The 18,201-nt window shown below is 41.9% G+C and overlaps 1 protein-coding gene across 1 annotated transcript in view; it reads left to right on the top strand.

The window, feature by feature from the left end:
• The window catches only part of notch2 (notch receptor 2), a 35,317-nt gene that overhangs the window by 13,648 nt on the left and 3,468 nt on the right, over positions 1 to 18,201 (top strand). The window contains exons 3-34 of the mRNA XM_028402939.1: positions 6,328 to 6,602; positions 6,948 to 7,155; positions 7,294 to 7,427; positions 7,834 to 7,956; positions 8,391 to 8,624; positions 8,777 to 8,932; positions 9,021 to 9,206; positions 9,293 to 9,406; positions 9,525 to 9,638; positions 9,744 to 9,977; positions 10,839 to 10,949; positions 11,033 to 11,225; positions 11,353 to 11,498; positions 11,703 to 11,816; positions 11,915 to 12,034; positions 12,188 to 12,340; positions 12,589 to 12,817; positions 13,009 to 13,210; positions 13,380 to 13,533; positions 13,643 to 13,827; positions 13,944 to 14,076; positions 14,289 to 14,540; positions 14,650 to 14,762; positions 15,403 to 15,629; positions 15,719 to 16,060; positions 16,158 to 16,300; positions 16,420 to 16,624; positions 16,777 to 16,864; positions 16,970 to 17,117; positions 17,200 to 17,519; positions 17,618 to 17,765; positions 18,001 to 18,098. Coding sequence (XP_028258740.1) covers positions 6,328 to 6,602; positions 6,948 to 7,155; positions 7,294 to 7,427; positions 7,834 to 7,956; positions 8,391 to 8,624; positions 8,777 to 8,932; positions 9,021 to 9,206; positions 9,293 to 9,406; positions 9,525 to 9,638; positions 9,744 to 9,977; positions 10,839 to 10,949; positions 11,033 to 11,225; positions 11,353 to 11,498; positions 11,703 to 11,816; positions 11,915 to 12,034; positions 12,188 to 12,340; positions 12,589 to 12,817; positions 13,009 to 13,210; positions 13,380 to 13,533; positions 13,643 to 13,827; positions 13,944 to 14,076; positions 14,289 to 14,540; positions 14,650 to 14,762; positions 15,403 to 15,629; positions 15,719 to 16,060; positions 16,158 to 16,300; positions 16,420 to 16,624; positions 16,777 to 16,864; positions 16,970 to 17,117; positions 17,200 to 17,519; positions 17,618 to 17,765; positions 18,001 to 18,098 — 5,602 coding nt within the window. The remainder of the gene's footprint in view (positions 1 to 6,327; positions 6,603 to 6,947; positions 7,156 to 7,293; positions 7,428 to 7,833; positions 7,957 to 8,390; positions 8,625 to 8,776; positions 8,933 to 9,020; positions 9,207 to 9,292; positions 9,407 to 9,524; positions 9,639 to 9,743; positions 9,978 to 10,838; positions 10,950 to 11,032; positions 11,226 to 11,352; positions 11,499 to 11,702; positions 11,817 to 11,914; positions 12,035 to 12,187; positions 12,341 to 12,588; positions 12,818 to 13,008; positions 13,211 to 13,379; positions 13,534 to 13,642; positions 13,828 to 13,943; positions 14,077 to 14,288; positions 14,541 to 14,649; positions 14,763 to 15,402; positions 15,630 to 15,718; positions 16,061 to 16,157; positions 16,301 to 16,419; positions 16,625 to 16,776; positions 16,865 to 16,969; positions 17,118 to 17,199; positions 17,520 to 17,617; positions 17,766 to 18,000; positions 18,099 to 18,201) is intronic.

Here is an 18,201-nt window from a genome sequence, read left to right on the forward strand (position 1 = left end):
AAAAAAGGGGGTGTCCAGAGTTAACAGAGGTAGGAGGGAACAGATGAGGAGGAATAACCAGAGGGGTGTTTTATTTAAGGTAGTCACTCCTCCTCCCTGAGCCATCCCTCCATTCCACCCCCCTATGTCATGGAGACACCGTTGCACAGACTTTAAGTGGGTTAGGCAAACTCTAGACTAGATTGGAAACTACAGCAGTGATATCCCACTCTAAAGACTTATCTACTTCCCACACCCAAGCTAACAGCACTGTAGATGTGGTTGAGACTGGAACCACAGTGATAAGAGTTTCTTTGTGTTAATGTTTGTATATGCACTGTTTTTGTGTGCATATACAAAAAGAGTGTCTTAGAGGCAGGGGCACCTTGAGCCTACAGTAAGTTCACATGTCGGCTCAGACTGGTCTGAAGTTCAGTTGGCACATTAGATCTACTGTTTATGTTGGAGGTGGAGTTATGTGTGGCTCAGTGGGTGTGTGTTTAAGACCCTGAAATATAGACCGTCAGGTCCATAACAAGAGGATTATTTTGACTTTTCATAAAGTCACACGCACTGCATGAGAAGATGTGTTTTTACTGTGAATTAGGATGAGTGAAATGTTACAATTGTAATTTGTTGATTTCATATCAGATGATTAAGTGCCAACCAACCAACCCTCCCTATTGACCTCCATGCTTTGTGTACATGTGCTATGGTAGTTTTATGTTTTCTATAGTTTTCATTGTAAGTTTATTTTTTGTTAATATTTCCAGTGGTCACTGAGATTTGACACCCCATAAAATATGAAATCTATGTACACACAGTAAAATGTATACTGCTTCTGCTTAGAAGCCTTCAAGAGATTCAAACTTCTTGCTCAGAAAGAGGAAGACTTTCATAACAGTGGGGAATGTAGCAACCAGACCATAAACCCACATACAGTAGGGTGACAAGTGGCCCTGTGTCGCACATTGTTGTGACAATGAGAGGTCAAAGTACCTTAGTACCTTAGTTTTGTCATAAGGCCACACATTCTCCATAGCTGCATTGTGATGTAAAAGATCTGACCAGTGGAAGTTTTAGCATTTCTTTGTGTGATGAATTATAAAAGAAAAAAACAATAAAGGAAAGCAACTGTTGTGAATTTAAATAAATCAAATTTCCCATTTAAGTAATAAATCCTTGATAAAATTTAGTGAAACAAAAAGGTGGCCTTACTTAAAGCCTGTGTTATTTTCTTTAGTGCATTTTTAAATGAGCATGTGGTGGACTATGTATAGTGTAGTCCTCTATATGGAACTTTTATAAGCTGACAGATCTATTGTTGGAGACTTTAAACAACCACAGCTACAGGATAATGACAGAACGACATATAGAGTTGACCAGTGAGAGTGCTCACAGACAGAATAAGTTCTTTGCAGTGTACCACGACTGCCCAGATGAGTCTTTTTGGATATGTTTCTAAACACAGCCTGAGATTTTACCACATGACTTGTGTGGACTCCACCCTGCCATGCACTCCTTTATTCAGTCTACACTGATGCTTTTGGTCTGACTGCTGGCTTCCTTTTCTTTCTGGTGTGTCTTGCTCTCTCATTACTTTTTGTTTTTTACTTCCACTTTGCATATTGCAGTCTCTTCACTTTGTCCTCCTTCCTCTTTTTTCTATCACATTTTTCCCTTTATATTGGGGATTAATGTTTGATATATCGTTTTTGCACCTTCCACTGCCCCGTGTGCTTTTTAATGTCATTTTTGTGGCACCTACTATTTTTCCTTTGGAAATTACAAAAAAAACTCTGTTATGTGTCACTGTCAATGTAGCAAATGTACCCCTCCAAATCATGAAACTCTTAGAGTAATGGATTTATAATGTTCCACCCCAACCTATAATTACACCTCAATGTCTAAATTTAGGTGCATTTGATTTTTCCATTGTGTCAAGAAGACTCTTCCTGTGTGTGGCACTCATTGAGGCATGGCACGAACTGCTAAAATACTTTGTTGCTTGTTCTCTACATTAATTCATGCAGTAGAAGTGTGTAGAAATGACATAACAAAACTCAGAATTCAGTGGCAGGACAAATCTCCTCTTTGACAAGTTGGAGGAGCAAGTAGGTGTGTACAAATGCAAGAACCTGAATTTTTATTGATTGATTTCTGACATTTCAGTCACAACAGAGAATGTTTAGAAACTTGGATGTAGTTAAAAGTAGTTTTTTCTTGACGCCAGGTGAAAATTAGGGCACTCCAAAAATCCAATCCTATCCAGGTTATAGTGTGCATGCCATTGATTTGCATACCTATTCTCAAAAGGAAGCAAAAGCAACATTTACAGTGCACAGAAATGATACAACCTAGAGAGCTGAACCCATGCTGTGTGTGATATGACTGTGTGCTATGAACTGTGTGAAGAGTGTCTCTAATGGAGAATGAAAGAGTACATGTTTGGTTAACTAAGGGTTTTTTGCACACAACCTACAGCAAAGCCAGTATTGTGTTCTGCTCTTGATTTTTGACATCCGTACATGCACACACAGGAATACAGTACATTCAATAGGCCACCTATGCTCTAGCCAAGCCAGGGAATGATCCAGGGATTGAAATGTGAGCTGGTTTTTGCTCTCCCTGTTTCTCTCTCTCACGGTGTTTCTCTGTGATGGCTGCAGGGTGCGAGCATGATGGAGTTATTAACTGTCGCTGAGACCAGACGGGAGGAGGAGTAGGAGGAGGTGCGGTGTTAAAAGTGAAGGTGGAGACAAAGGAGGGAAGAATTAGCACAAAAGAAAATAGATCAGAGATGGGGGGGGGGGTGTCCTGGGATAAGAATACGAAATAATGGAGAAGAGAGACATTACATGAGTTATTGAGAATCAACTGACCCCTTACTGCTCACTTAAGCCCCCATAGCCAGCCAGAATAGACAAGAGGTCAGCATGAGGTAGAGGAGGAGGAAGAACATGTAGAAGAGTGGGTGTACAGAGAAAGAGCGAGGAAGGGGTGTGCATGAGATGGGGGGCGCTAATGTGAACCAGCTGTAGAAACCTGACACCTCAAGAGTGGGTTAGAAATGAGAGGTGGAGGAGTGAGAAAGAGAGGAAAAGAAGGGCTGCAGGAAACTGCAGGCAGTAAGAGAAGGATGGGGAAAAGAAGAGGAAAAAAAGTCCTCATGGAGCAAAACAAAGAATCCCTTAGATGAGTGTGGCTGCTAAACCCCTCTGCTGTTTTTCATGAAAGTAGAGCTCACTGTGTGTGTATAGGTGTCTATGTGCATTAAGCTGTGTGCAAATTCCTGCCTGTGTGTATGAAAATTTGTCAGAAGAATCACAGTGCAGCCTGTGTTGTTTTAGCGACAGACTAGGTGCTATGGGTATGTTGGATTATCTCTTCCTCAGTGAGACACCACTCCCTGACAATAATGTGAATCATGCACAGCCTTGTCTGTTTGCCTCAGGCTGTAGTGATACAGCCGGGGGGTAATAATGAGCTCTCTATGTGACAGTGAAACCTGAAGGACAGGGTATCGTTTCCTAATGTCATAGCATTTGGCTCTGTCAACATTGGTTAGATAGCAGTGATTGCATTTAATAGAGGTCACCGTGTATCTCCTCTGTCTGCACTTTTCAATTTTTAAATCTCAAAGAAGTAAATACTCCCTGTGAGGTGTTTAAAGCAACATTGATCATAGGTGTTGAAAAAACTCAATTTTTAACAAGAATACTTGAAATAAAGCATAAACAACGTAAAAAAACGTTTGACTTCAAAGCATGGGTTATGAGTATCTCTCATTTCTTGCGTACCCCATAGTTTTAACAGCGAATATGTGTAAAATGTTCCCAGTGAAACGTAAACCTGGTATTAACCTGGACACGGTGTTCTTTGTGTGACAGCCTGCTAATGTGATGTATGTCGCAGGGCAGAGGGCCATGTCATTACTCTGGGAGAAGTAGGCGGAGAGGTTGTCTGGGAGAAAAAAGAGCACCCCTAATTCCCTGGACGGCTGCCTTGTTGTGATATCATGACCAAGCTGTGTTTGTGTTTGTAGTGGGGAGTCTGAGTAGGGAGGGACATCTTTCTGTTTGTGTATTTATGTGTGAGTGTTTGTGTATAGGCATGTGTTTTGCAGTGTGTAGGGGGGTTTGGGAACAGGGAGGGTGGCCATGTCTAATGTGTGAAGTTGCATAACTATGTACTCTTTACCACCCTGTTTGTCTTTACCACCATGTTTATATGTAAATACAAGAATGTTGGATATATTTAGCATAACATTTAATATCTTCCTGTTGACTCTTGCATCCCATCAAAGATGAAGTTCTTCTGAAGCCTCATATTAAAACATTAACAAATACACCATTGAATTATAAGGTTTATATTATTATCTTTCTAAATACTAGGCCTGACCTGTTTCTTGCTTTAATTTTAGTATCAGATCTGGTCATGACCTGTCATCAACCTATGATTAAATACATAGGCTGCTGTGCAACAGTAATCCCATGTAGCTAAATATATAGATTCATTAACATGAACCAACTTATACAAAAAGGACAGTTGGATTAGCTCCATCTTCTCAAAGGTTCTGCTGTACCTATTAAAATAGTTCACAACACACTAATGATGAGAATACAAAATCACACTCAGAATCAACTAAAAAAAAAACACATCAAATTCCTCAACACTGTTGTTAACTCAGCTCGGTGTTTTTGTCAGTTGTCATCTTTGAAAGGACAATGAGTGACTCAGACATTATACCAGGCAGAAGATGTGATTGATCTGTGAGACTTCATGTGGCGTGATTCATGACTCTCCCCCATTCCCATGCACTCACAACCTAATGTTTTCAAGCTGCTCTGGGGTGGAGTTGGCCAGTAATAAATAAAAGTCAGTGTGTGTGTGCGAATAATTCCCATCTCCACTGTCTCATTTCAGTGTTATATGGGATTTCAACTTTAATTTCTAAATCATCCTTTCATGTTTTTAAACGCTGCTTTTTATGAATTAATCCCCCCTTTTTAAATGGCTATGAATGAGGGTATTATTGTGCCTGTGTATGGGCAGTGTGTTAGTTACTGTGTGGTGTGTTTCAGCTCTCATACTGTGTTACCTGAGCCCCTCCAGGGAGGCAGGTTTAGAGGGCTCTGTAAGAGGCAGCAGGTTGCTCTGTCACCCACAGTCCCCAGACAGTGTGTCTGCCATGTGCCAACCACATACACGCACACACACGCTGCCTCATACACCGGAAATTACCTCAATAATTAAAATTTTTTTGCCTTGTAACAAAACGACACCTTTGAGTAAGTACAGAGAGAAGCAACACAGAGTGAAAGTGGGAGGGGCAGAGGAACAAAACCAGAGAAGAAGAAAGTGACACTCTGAAGGGCTCCCTAGTGGACATGTTGAGTACCACTGTGTCATTTTCATGTGTGCCAGCGTGACGGGCAAATGGAAAACAAAACAATGATGAATATGCAGAGAAAAACAGACAGGAAGACAGACCAAATACATGCAGAATAATTACTTATGTTATTCTTATATTGTCTGCTACTCTACTCATTGTATTGCTTGTGCTTTACCCTTTCTTTTAGTTTCTGCTAGGCTTCTGTCAACAACTTCCCAATAACTCTACATCACATCCTTCTGCTTTAGAGCTTCTTCTTTGTCAGTTCAGTAACCCCAGTTTAACCCTTCCCCTAAGCTAAGCTTCTGCCTTCTCTCTGAGCAGGCTTTATGGGGCAACAGCTCTCGGTTCAGAGCCCTCCCTTTAGTAATCTTAGAGTTAGTGGGTCAAGGCCTGTTTTCCTCCTGTCAGCATGTCAAAAGCTTCTCAGGCAAAACATGAAACCCCTTAATTCTGTGGAGAAGCTCACGGTCATGCACATTGAGGGTGAGCAGGAAGCCTCTATGGTCATTCATGCACACAACTTTACATCTCTCTTGGGACAAAGGCACTAAATAAATGCGGTCCATTAACCATTGACTGTTTAACTTTCTCTTCATGCACAACCACACATTTTGCTAATACTCCTACATAGGGATGTGGTTCCCCACATAATGTTGTTTAGATCACTATACAGCAGTGGATAGGTTGTGTATATGATAGCAGTGTTTACTTGCACTGGTTAATTGTTTCTTTGATGTGTGTGTATTTACTACAGGAGTCCCTCAGCAGATGCTACTCTCAGCATTTCTCTGTTGTAGCTCTGATGTGGTGAATAGATCCATCTGACTGAAACTCACTGTATTGTTTTGTTTGTTTGCATCTCTGTAAAGAGCGCACACACACACATATTTGTCTCCTTGCCCGTCTCATCTTTCTTTTGTTGTAATAAGCTTATGTTTGTGTGTGTTCAGGTGTGCTCCTGGCTTTCTGGGTGAATACTGCCACCACAAGGACCCCTGTCAACCTGGTTTCTGCCTGAATAGGGGGAACTGCTCTGTGTCCATGTTAGCTGGTGTGCCTGTCCCGGGCAGCGCCATCTGCACCTGTCCTCTTGGCTACACTGGACAACACTGCCAAACTCCCCAGAACTCCACATGTTATCCAAATAACCCCTGTGTCAACCAAGGTGTCTGCACCCTGCTGTCCCTTGACAAGTACAAGTGTGAGTGTGCCAGAGGATGGACAGGTGAGATACTGCTTTATCACTTCTGCACTGGGTCATATTATTTTGTGTGTTTCCCACCTTTTTATGTTTTGTAAATTTCTTGTGATTTGTATGCAGATGTAAGCTTCTTTTTACTCACATTTTATGGAGTCCGAGTCATGATATAGTTTTTATTTATACATTTTTCATTACAATATTAATAATAATAAATTGCAAGACAGAAATTAAACCCCCATCAACCTACACCTAACTTTTTTGACTGTTATAAATTGAAGTTGATTGAAGTTTTTTTACACTGAGTGATACCTATATGCAAATGCAGTCACTTTTAAAAAAATCCAATTCTTTTTTCTCCTCCCTTTAAAGGTCCACGCTGTGAGCAGGAGGACAGCTGTCTCTCTAGTCCCTGTGCCAATGGTGGAAAGTGCAGCTCTCTGTCTGGTGGTAGCTACATATGTTCCTGTCCTCCTGGCTACAAAGGTCCTCGCTGCCTTAATGACACAAATGAATGTACAGACACACCTTCTCTATGCCAGAATGAAGGCTCGTGTGTTAACACCCACGGTTCCTACAAGTGAGGATCTAGTTTACACTAACCAAGTTTTGAAATTGTCTCTCCAAAAATTGTGTTGTATTTGCATGGGCTATATAGAATGGCTAAATCTGTCAAGACTAAAGGAAATGAAATGTATGAACTTTGTTTTTGCTACAGGTGTATCTGTGCCCAAGGGTTTACAGGCCAACACTGTGAAAGCTCATATATCCCATGCTCACCATCACCATGTCTAAATGGAGGCACCTGTCACCAAAACTCTGAATTCAGCTACTCATGCCACTGCCTGCCAGGTATAATTAACATTTTGTGAAATATTCAGCCTTTTTTACGGGAAACATGTAAGTCTTATATAATAACACACATGATTATATGTACATTTTAGTCTGTTGTCTAAAAGAGGGGAAGAAGAGACTAATAGACATTAAAGGGAAAACAAAGTGATACTGTAACTGGTGTTTATCTGCAAATGAATGTAGCTTTGACTTTCTAAATTGTTACACTATATTGTTTGAGGTGCAAACAGTCTGATCCTGTTGGTTGTCAGTCTGCAACAGTTAGCAAGGAGGCACAACAAACACACACGGATGCTGTTTATACACCTACCAGGACATGTCGGTGTGATTAGACAGCTTACAAAGTTGACATAAAATTAAAACAGTGACTCATATTATTTTTTGTTGTTATTATTTGCACCAGGTTTCAATGGGACTAACTGTGAAAATAACATTGATGACTGCCCCGATCACCAGTGTGCCAATGGAGGAACTTGTATGGATGGAGTCAACACCTACAACTGTCAGTGCCCTCCTGAATGGACTGGTAAGGCTTGAGCAGTTGCTTCTTTGGGGCTTTCCGTGTGCATTTCAGAGGAAATGAAAACAAAAAAAAATGCACAATATTTTTTCGAAATTCTCATTTTTCAAAAGTTACCTACCACTGGTTGTATGATCATTTTGCTTTCTAAGCCTTATAGACATATCTGAGGCCTGTATTCCAGACAAGGCAGGTCTGCAATAACACACTTACGGGCGTACTCAGCATTTCAGTTTACAAAGCAAACATTCATCCATCAGCATCCTTGGGCCTGTCTGAGTTTATGCAGCACTAATCCAACCTTCCTTTGTAATGCTTAAGCTAAGTCATTTCGATGCACATGTTCTTACTTTTTATTAGAAATCCATGATGTTACAACACATTTGTTGCAACTTGCATTAGAGCATTAATTCAGTTTAATCTTTGTCCACACTCTACAGGTCAGCACTGTACAGAGGATGTGGATGAATGTCGACTCCAGCCAAATACATGCCAGAACGGAGGTACCTGCAGCAACCTGATGGGTAGCTACGTGTGCGTGTGTGTCAATGGTTGGAGTGGAACCGATTGTTCTGAAAACATAGACGACTGCGCTACAGCTTCATGCAGCCCCGGCTCCACATGCATTGACCGAGTTGCATCTTTTATCTGTCTCTGCCCTCATGGAAAGACAGGTGGGTTCAAAATCAATGAGAAAAAACAAACTTACTTTGAGCATTCAAAGTAGGTGATGGCTTTCTGTGGAACTCGTCAAACCAGATTGAAGTTTTTTTTTAGGCAAAATGATTCTCTTTGCTAATTTCTCCCAACATAATGTTCTCCCCAGGTCTGCTCTGCCATAAAGATGACGCCTGTATCAGTAACCCATGTAGAGAGGGCTCTCAGTGTGACACCAACCCTATCACTGGCATGTACAACTGCAACTGTCAGCCTGGATATGTGGGCACCACGTGCAACATTGACAGAGACGAATGCAGCATCGGTGAGACAGACAGGTGTTAGGCATATCTTCTGTCTGATTTGGGTCTCTTTTATCTTCTTTTAAACATGCCTCTACCCTTTACCATCAGGGACCAACCCATGTGAGCATGGTGGACAGTGTGTGAACACTGAGGGCTCCTTCACCTGTAACTGTGTCAAGGGTTATGCTGGGCCACGCTGTGAACAAGATGTTAATGAGTGTGCTTCCAACCCCTGCCAGAATGATGGCACGTGTCTGGATCGCATTGGAGATTACACCTGTATTTGCATGCCTGGTAAATGACCTTAAATTTGAAATATAATACGTGTGGTTCAGTGGATAACAACAATTGTTTCAACATTTTACTTCATATTTATGCAGGATTCGGGGGACTTCTTTGTGAGATAGAGGTGAATGAGTGTATCAGCTCCCCCTGTCTGAACCAGGGTAAATGTCTGGACCAGGTCAGCCGCTTTGTCTGCGAGTGCCAAGCGGGTCAGTTCACATCAATCTATGTTTTTGTAGTGATTTTATTCAACTCATAGTAAGCTTGCATTAACTTTAGCATAGATGCATGTTTTGTTGACTATGTAGATGTGTTCACTGTTTTCAGGTTTCAGTGGTGAAATGTGCCAAATAGACATAGATGAGTGTTCCAGTACACCTTGTCTAAATGGAGCCAAGTGCATCGACCGACCCAACGGATACGATTGTGAATGTGCTGAAGGTACAGGAGAATAAAATTCAACTCGATATCCTATTTTGACCTAGAAAACAATATGAAATCATCACTCCCTTTATGGGGCAGAGTAACAAGACATTTTCTCCACAGGCTTCACTGGTCCTCTTTGTGAGGAGAACATCAATGACTGTGTGCCAGCACCGTGCCACTACGGTGTGTGTAAGGATGGCATTGCCACCTTCACCTGTGAATGCAACCCTGGATACACAGGCTCCATCTGTAATATTCAGGTCCAGGAGTGCCACAGCAACCCCTGTCAGAACCGAGGACGCTGTATTGACCTGGTCAATGCGTACCTGTGTAACTGTCCACAGGGAACCTCAGGTACATACTTGTTAATGCACTAAGAAAAACTGTCATTGATTTACGATGTGTGTAAACCTCAAAATACTTTATGCCCTCACCTTCTTAATAATTGTTCATCAGCTTGTCTTTATCACTGGTTGCTGTAGTATCCATGAATACTGTACTGTCAACCAAAACAGGTGTTTTTAAGTTCCTCCATGGTTTAGCCCACTACAGAATTCAATCTTAGCAATTCTGGTAGAAAAGACCACAGTTCTTTCTTGATTGTTTTTTGCCGTTTAAACGTTTAGTATTTAGAGAACAGCTAAAATTGAATCTAAGGATCCCCACCCCCCACATTTAGAGCTTCCTGTATAGTTCTCTAAGCATTCAAAATCAAGAACACTGTGTGTCTATACATGTGTTTGTAGCAGTCACAAGTTTGGGAGTAGTACTATTGGTAAAGTGAGTTTGGTACTGCCAAAGTTCTGCTGCTGAAGTCTGTACAGACTACTCACTTTACCCAAACTGGTGTTAGGTCTCGCTTTCAAGTTTTGTGTTTTCACTTCCCCTCATCTGACGTGCACTCTTGTCTAGTTAATTTCCCTCTGTTTAATTATTCCGTGAATGTCATTCACTTGTTTGTCATTCTTGTGCTCTTTTAAATGTCTGTTTCAGTTTCTGGTCACTTTTTTCTCAGTTCTTGCTGAATTCATTTTGTATGGAGTCTTACTCCCCCTGGTGGTATATGAATTAACTTTAATATTTTGTAACAGCAGCTAATCAACCTACTTCCCCTACAATGAATGTCTTGACTTCAACCACTAAGACTGTTTAATTATGCTACATTTTGGCGTCTGAAAATATTATATATTCACATAAAAATACTCTCCTACTCAGGTGTGAACTGTGAGATCAATGAGGATGACTGTGCTAGCAACCCTTGCGAGTATGGAGAGTGTCAGGATGGCATCAATGAGTATAAATGCACGTGCACCCCTGGATATACAGGTACGTGTGTTTTTACCTGCCTACATAAATTACGTAATAATGGCTTATGAGCTATAAACTACTAATTCCCTTAATTTTTTTAGGAGTTAAATGTGATGTGGAGATCAATGAGTGTCACTCAAACCCATGCATGAGTGGGGGAACCTGTGTGGACAAGGTCAATGGGTTTCATTGCCTTTGCCCACCGAGCACACACGGCCCTCTGTGCCTGTCTGGAGTTGACCACTGTGCTCCTAAGCCATGTGTACACGGGGAATGTATTGAGCAGCAACATGGGTATGTTAATCTTTTACTGTTCGTACTGTTTTCATGGTGTGAGATTCATATCCTGTGCTCCTCGGCCTATTGTTATTTTTGCATGAATAAACATGTTTACTGTTTCCTTTCTTTCCTTTGTGTGTAGATACCGTTGTGAGTGTGAACCTGGCTGGGAAGGACAACTCTGTGAGCATGAAAAGGACGAGTGCCAACCAAATCCATGTCAAAATGGTGGCAACTGTGTGGACAGACACAATGGCTACACCTGTCAGTGTCAACTTGGATTCAAAGGTACGACATGTGATGTAGAGAGTTAAAGGAAAGCGCTGTTGTTTCTATTGGCTTCCAAACTAGTGATGCCACTAATACTTCTGACAGGTACACACCTTAAACTCTGGTCTAAGGAGAAGCTCAGGAAAATGTTTGATTATTAGCACACAAATCTTCTAGGCTTAAACTCCGCACAAACCTTTTATTCGTTTTCCCCCTCTTTAGGTGTGAACTGTGAGAAGAACATCAATGAATGTGCATCAGGGCCCTGTCTGAACCATGGCTATTGTATAGATGGAGTCAATAGTTACACCTGTCAGTGTAGTCCACCGTTTACAGGTTAGTAATCCCACAATACCATCATAGATTGAGGAGACCCTCACTTTATAGTAAACATTTAAATCTAAATATTTTTTTCTATATGTGTTGACAAACAGGTAAACACTGTGAGGTGAAGCAGGTTCCCTGTGCCTCTCATCCATGTGAGAGGGGAGGAGTGTGCCATCCAACTCCAGATTACACCTCTTACACCTGTCAATGTCCTGCTGGTTGGCAAGGTATATTTATTTAATTATTTTTTTATCTCTACATTGTGCTTATGTGTGTATTTAAGTTTTCTAGGATGTGAGAGGAAAAAATACAACATCAAGATTTTAAAGTTCTGTTATTCTGTTGCAGTGCTGACATTTGTTTTCTTGTTAACTGTGTAGGAACACGATGCACTGAAGATGTGAATGAATGCAGGAAGAACCCCTGCAAAAATGGTGGTCACTGCATAAACAGCTCAGGAAGTTACAAATGCAATTGTCCACCAGGATACAGTGGGCACAACTGTCAAATAGACATAGATGACTGTACACCAAGTAAGTTTCAACTAATTTAGTTACCTAATTTATCTTACAATTATGACAACTTTGCCATAGTTTAGTAGTCTTTTACTCATCAGTCAGGTTTCCCAGAAGCAGCACTGAAAGTCCCCAGAGATACTAAATACTTTCCAGCTGGGGATTGTTTGTGATAACTAACTAAAGAATAAATTGATAAATGCAGCTTAACTGCTGCTTAAATAGACATTTGGTCATGAAAATCCTCTCTCTTTTACCCTCTCTAGACCCGTGCCTGAATGGAGGCTACTGTGTGGACGATGTTGGGAGTTTCTCCTGTGACTGTCGACCAGGTTTTGAAGGGGAGCGTTGTGAGACTGAGGTAGATGAGTGCACCAGCCAGCCCTGCAGGAACGGAGCTATCTGTCGAGACTACGTCAACAGCTTTGTGTGCATGTGCCGACCAGGCTTCAATGGAATCCTGTGTGAACACAACATCCTTCAATGTACTGAGAGGTGAGCCCTTTTTTTAAACAAATTGTGCCACTTGTGTTTTATTCCAATCTTTATTTTGTCTCTTTTTATGGAATGAAGACATTTCTCCAGACAAAGATACAACATTTTAAATATGTTATATGTGTTATATATGTGAGTTAGCCAGTGATTTTTTTCTCTAAACACTACTTTCTTTTTCTCCTTCCTTTCAGCTCATGCCTGAATAATGGGACTTGCATTGACGGCATCAACAGCTTTTCTTGCCGTTGCCGCCCTGGTTTTTATGGGGAATTCTGTGAGTATGAGCACAACGAATGCGACTCTCAGCCCTGTAAGAACAGAGGCATCTGCACTGACGGCCTGGGCACCTACCGTTGCACCTGCCTGGTGGGATACAGTGGACAGAACTGTCAGGTAAATTGTTTGCGTTTCTGCAAGTGTACAGTATACATCTGCAGTTGAGGCTGTTTACGTATGATTTGTAAGAAAGTGTCTGTATACATGCAACAGCAAAGCCCTGATAACCTGGTAGTGTGTGCAGTAATGCCGCTTTTAACACTGTCTGTTTATTCTTTGTATCCAGAACTATGTAAACCTTTGTGGCCAGGTGCACTGTTATAACGGTGGCACCTGCTCTCAGACAGCAAGTGTTTGGACCTGCCGCTGCCAAAAGGGCTGGACCGGACTTTACTGCGACGTCCCAAATATGTCCTGCCAGGACTTTGCGGCAAGAAATGGTGAGAGAAATATATTCCAGATAGGCGGCAGTCTTGGATGATACAGCTCAGGCTGCAGTGGATCAAGTCCTTATGTCTGTCTGTGTTTTTCCTATTGTAACTACTGTAGGCATGGAAGTGGAGAATGTGTGTAAGAATGCAGGACGATGTGAGAATGTGGGCCATTCCCATCAGTGTGAGTGCCAGCCCGGATACACAGGCAGCTACTGTGAGGAGAAGGTTGATGAGTGCCGGTCTAACCCTTGTCGCAATGGAGCTACATGCAAGGATTATCATGGCACATATGAGTGCATAGTAAGTACATGCTCGGCTTGATTGTTTGTTTCCATATTGCAGGTGTAGGTGTCCCTCTTTTGTTTGGTTTTACATTCAACCAGAGTGACCCTTTATCTCTTATTTCATTGCTCCAGTGTAAACCAGGCTTCCAGGGGGTGAACTGTGAGTATGACGTTGATGAATGCCACTCGAAGCCCTGCCTCAATGGAGGAACATGTATCAACCTTATCAACCACTTTACCTGTTCCTGCCCACCTGGAACACACGGTAAGATTCTTAAAGCAGCTTTACACCTAAATATGGAAAAAATTGAATGCCATTGAAATTAGACTGTGAAACAGCACTAGCCTCTGTTGGCTCTGCTCCTTCTGTAGATCTTGCAAAAGAAAACAAAGATTGTTTTTTTGGAACATCTGTTCTGAACAGGGTAGAAATGTATTTATTACTTTACTGGATGTCATCTATTTGCTGCAATATAGGACTTCAGTGTGAAGTGAACGTGGATGAATGTGCCCCAGCATCCGGCTCCCTGGAGCCTCGCTGTCGGAATGGTGGACAGTGTGTGGATGGTATCGGCCATTACACGTGCTCCTGCCCTCCTGGGTTTGTTGGTGAACACTGTGAGGGAGATCTCAACGAATGTCTGTCTGGACCCTGTCATGCTCAAGGCAGCCTTGACTGCGTTCAGCTGGTCAACGATTATCAATGCCGCTGTCGTCTTGGATACACTGGTACATTCCTATTGGCTTCTTGAAAGGACACGACTATAAACTGTGCAAAAAAGTGCAGATATTTTATTATTTTAGTTATTAATTCTGTTTTTTCTCCATCTTTCCTTAGGGCGTCATTGTGAATCCATGGTTGATCTGTGTCTGTCCAAGCCGTGCCACAATGGTGGCGTCTGCTCTATGAACATGAGCTCGGTGCATGGCTACACCTGCTCTTGTCTTCCTGTAAGTCACATCTCTTCAGAAAACATTCATACCATTGTATCTGCTTTCAGTGCTTTCCAACAGCCTTTACAGCCATATTTGTTCATGCACTCACATGCAGTTATAACATGATTACAGTTTATTTTTAAAAATTAAGGTTGTAATTAACAATGCTGTACTCATTTTGAGAGAGCTCTTGGCATTTTCATTTTTAAAGAGTTTATGGGGGAATGGAGTTTGCATTATTATCTTAACTAACTACCATATAGAAAATGGTTAGTTCATTAAAGCATGATTTACAATCTATATTTCACAAATTCTCAAATAAACATGCATTCTGTGTCTGTTGCTTGAAGTGAAATACCAGTAGTTGAAATTATGTGCAAATTTGCAGATTATAAGAGCAGTCAGGAGCAGATAGCGGTTTTCATTTCTTTTGTGTTCTTTTCCACACTAAATGCTTGTTTTTCTCTCCACTAACCTCTTACTCCCTGTTTATTCTCATGCTTGCTTCAGAGGGCCACATCATGGCTCAGGTATGGTAGAATAGCAACAGATTTGTAGACAGACTAGTTGTACTTGTCTCCTGCAAAGTTTTATTTAACCTGTAACATCATAAATACCATCACTCTTTTAACAACATATTATGTTCTATCTGCAGTGCGTGAAGCAGTCTGGAGACAAAGTGTGTGATGAACAGTGTAACAATCATGAATGTCAGTGGGATGGAGGAGACTGCTCCCTCAACTGGCAGCAGCCTTGGGTTAACTGCTCCGCCAGTGTTCATTGCTGGGATCGCTTCAAGAATGGGATTTGTGATAAGGAGTGTGACAACCCTGGATGCCTCTTTGATGGCTTTGAATGCCAGAAAGCCGCAAACTCCTGCAAGTATGTGGTTTTCCTCGTGGCTGTTGCAGGTATATATAAAAATGTTTTAAAGGCAAACTCAAACCCCACTCTTTTCTATGTATTTTTAGATATGACCCATACTGTGCAGACCACTATGGTAATGGAATTTGCGACCACAGTTGTTACACAGAGGCTTGTGGCTGGGACGGCCTGGACTGTTCTGGAGATATTCCAGCCAATTTGGCGAAGGGCACACTGATTATCGTGGTCCGCCTGCAGCCTGAGGAGCTGCTTGGAGACTTAAGGGGTTTCTTGCGCTCACTGGGAGCCTTGCTGCACACCAACCTTCAGGTGAAGCTGGATGATAATGGGAAGCCAATGGTGTACCCTTACAGCGAGGCGGAGAAGGAGCATGGACAACATATCCCGAGGAGCAGAATCAAGCGGGAGATGGACAGTGAGGTTATTGGGTAAGGGTAGTTTATGACAGGACAAAGTTCACTTTTTTGTCTTACATGTGTAGCCTAAAATTAAACTGTAAATGTATTTTCAAATTTGTCCATGCAGGTCTGTGGTGCACCTGGAAATCGACAACCGCAAATGTTTCCAGAGCTCTGTGTACTGTTTCTCAAACACTGATGAAGTAGCATCCTTCATTGCAGCAGCACACATAAAAGCTGAACTGCCCTACCCTCTAGTGTCTGTTGACAGTAAGTAGACCCATCATTCAGCACTTAAAACAATTTAAATGGTTTGTTTTCCGGCTAACATTAATACAGTTTATAGATAACAATCAACTGATAATCACACTTGTCTTTGTATCATTCAGGTAAGCTAACAGATTCAACTAAGCCACCATACCTGTTATACCTGGTTGGAGTAGCTGTGGTTATTATTCTGCTTATCCTGGTGCTGGGGATGCTAGCAGCCAAGAGGAAGCACAAACATGGTGTCTTGTGGCTGCCTGATGGATTCTTAGCCACTAAAAATGACAAGAGGAGAGAGCCTGTTGGACAGGATGACTTTGACTTGAAGTGAGTGAAAATATAGGCTAACTATTTGCTGTAAAGCTTAAGGACTGCTGGGTGAAAGAAATGTAGGATTTTTAAGATTTTCTTGAGCTTCAACTAATGAATATTTGAGTGAGAATGACAAATGATAAATGTAGTTGTTTTTCCTCTGTCAGAAATTTCAAGACACAGGATGGAGGTATGATGGATGGAGGTCAAAGTCAGAGATGGCGGGAAGATGAGGTCCCATCAAAGAAACCAAGAGTAAGAGAAAAATGAGGTTTCAAATACAACCCATGAGTTGGGTTTATTTAATGTGTTCGACCTGTAGGCATGGTTTTGAATTTATATGTCTGTGCCTTTTTAAAGACTGAAGACAAACCTTTGCTGCCTATGGATGGAGGTATTGACCGAAGAGAGTGGACTCTGCAGCATCGCAAAGCTGCTGACATCACGCTCACTCCTCCTCAGGCTGACCTGGATGCTGATTGTCTGGATGTTAATGTCAAGGGACCTGGTGAGGAACAAAAATGCTATCAGACATTTATGTTGTGTTAATTTTGAATAGTTTTTTGATTGATAAATTTCTCTGCTCTCAGATGGATTTACCCCTCTGATGCTGGCGTCGCTGCGTAACGGTGGAGGCCCAGAATGCAGTCTACATGGAGAAGAAGAGGACGAAAGCGGCGGAGATGAGCCAGGGCCAAGTGTCATTTCAGACTTGATTGCTCAGGGGGCCTCTTTGATGGCTCAGACTGATCGTACAGGAGAAACAGCTCTGCACCTGGCTGCCCGTTATGCCAGGGCTGATGCTGCTAAGAGACTGCTGGATGCTGGAGCAGATCCCAACGCCCACGACAACATGGGAAGAACCCCGCTACATGCTGCTGTGGCAGCCGATGCCCAGGGAGTGTTTCAGGTCAGACAACCTTACATTTGATTGAAGTTGCGTCCTGTATTTACTTGTGAGATTTTGATCAGGTATACACAGCTTCTTATGTGTTTGTGTCCTCACAGATTCTTATCCGTAATCGTGCAACAGAACTTGATGCAAGGATGAATGACGGCACTACTCCACTGATCCTGGCTGCCAGGCTCGCTGTGGAAGGCATGGTGGAAGAGCTGATCCACTGCCATGCTGACATCAATGCTGTTGATGACCACGGTCAGGAAATGACATTTGTCTTTTTCTTTGTTTTAATCCATGGTTTTGGATGTCAGAATTACAGAATGTATTTAAAGAGCAGGATTGCCAGTAGATGAGCACCTAAATGTGATGTTTCCATAGAAGTTTGCAGTTGATTAAATAGCATAGGCAATGACATGTGAAGGTTGGTGGTTGAAATCTAGAAATCATTCCTTTTTCTGGTTAACACTTGGTGTGTTTTTTTTGTTTTTAGGCAAATCCGCCCTACACTGGGCTGCGGCCGTTAACAATGTGGAGGCCACTCTTGTGCTTTTGAAGAATGGAGCCAATCGTGACATGCAAGATAATAAGGTTTGTTCTTGTCTTTTCATTTGGGCTGCTTCAAACCATTGTTCTGTGTTTGTGTTACTTATGAAATCTCAGTGGTGTTACAGCTTGCACACATGCAGCTTGT

This window comes from Parambassis ranga, chromosome 4 (genome assembly GCF_900634625.1).
Source record: "Parambassis ranga chromosome 4, fParRan2.1, whole genome shotgun sequence".
Lineage (NCBI taxonomy): Eukaryota > Metazoa > Chordata > Actinopteri > Ambassidae > Parambassis > Parambassis ranga.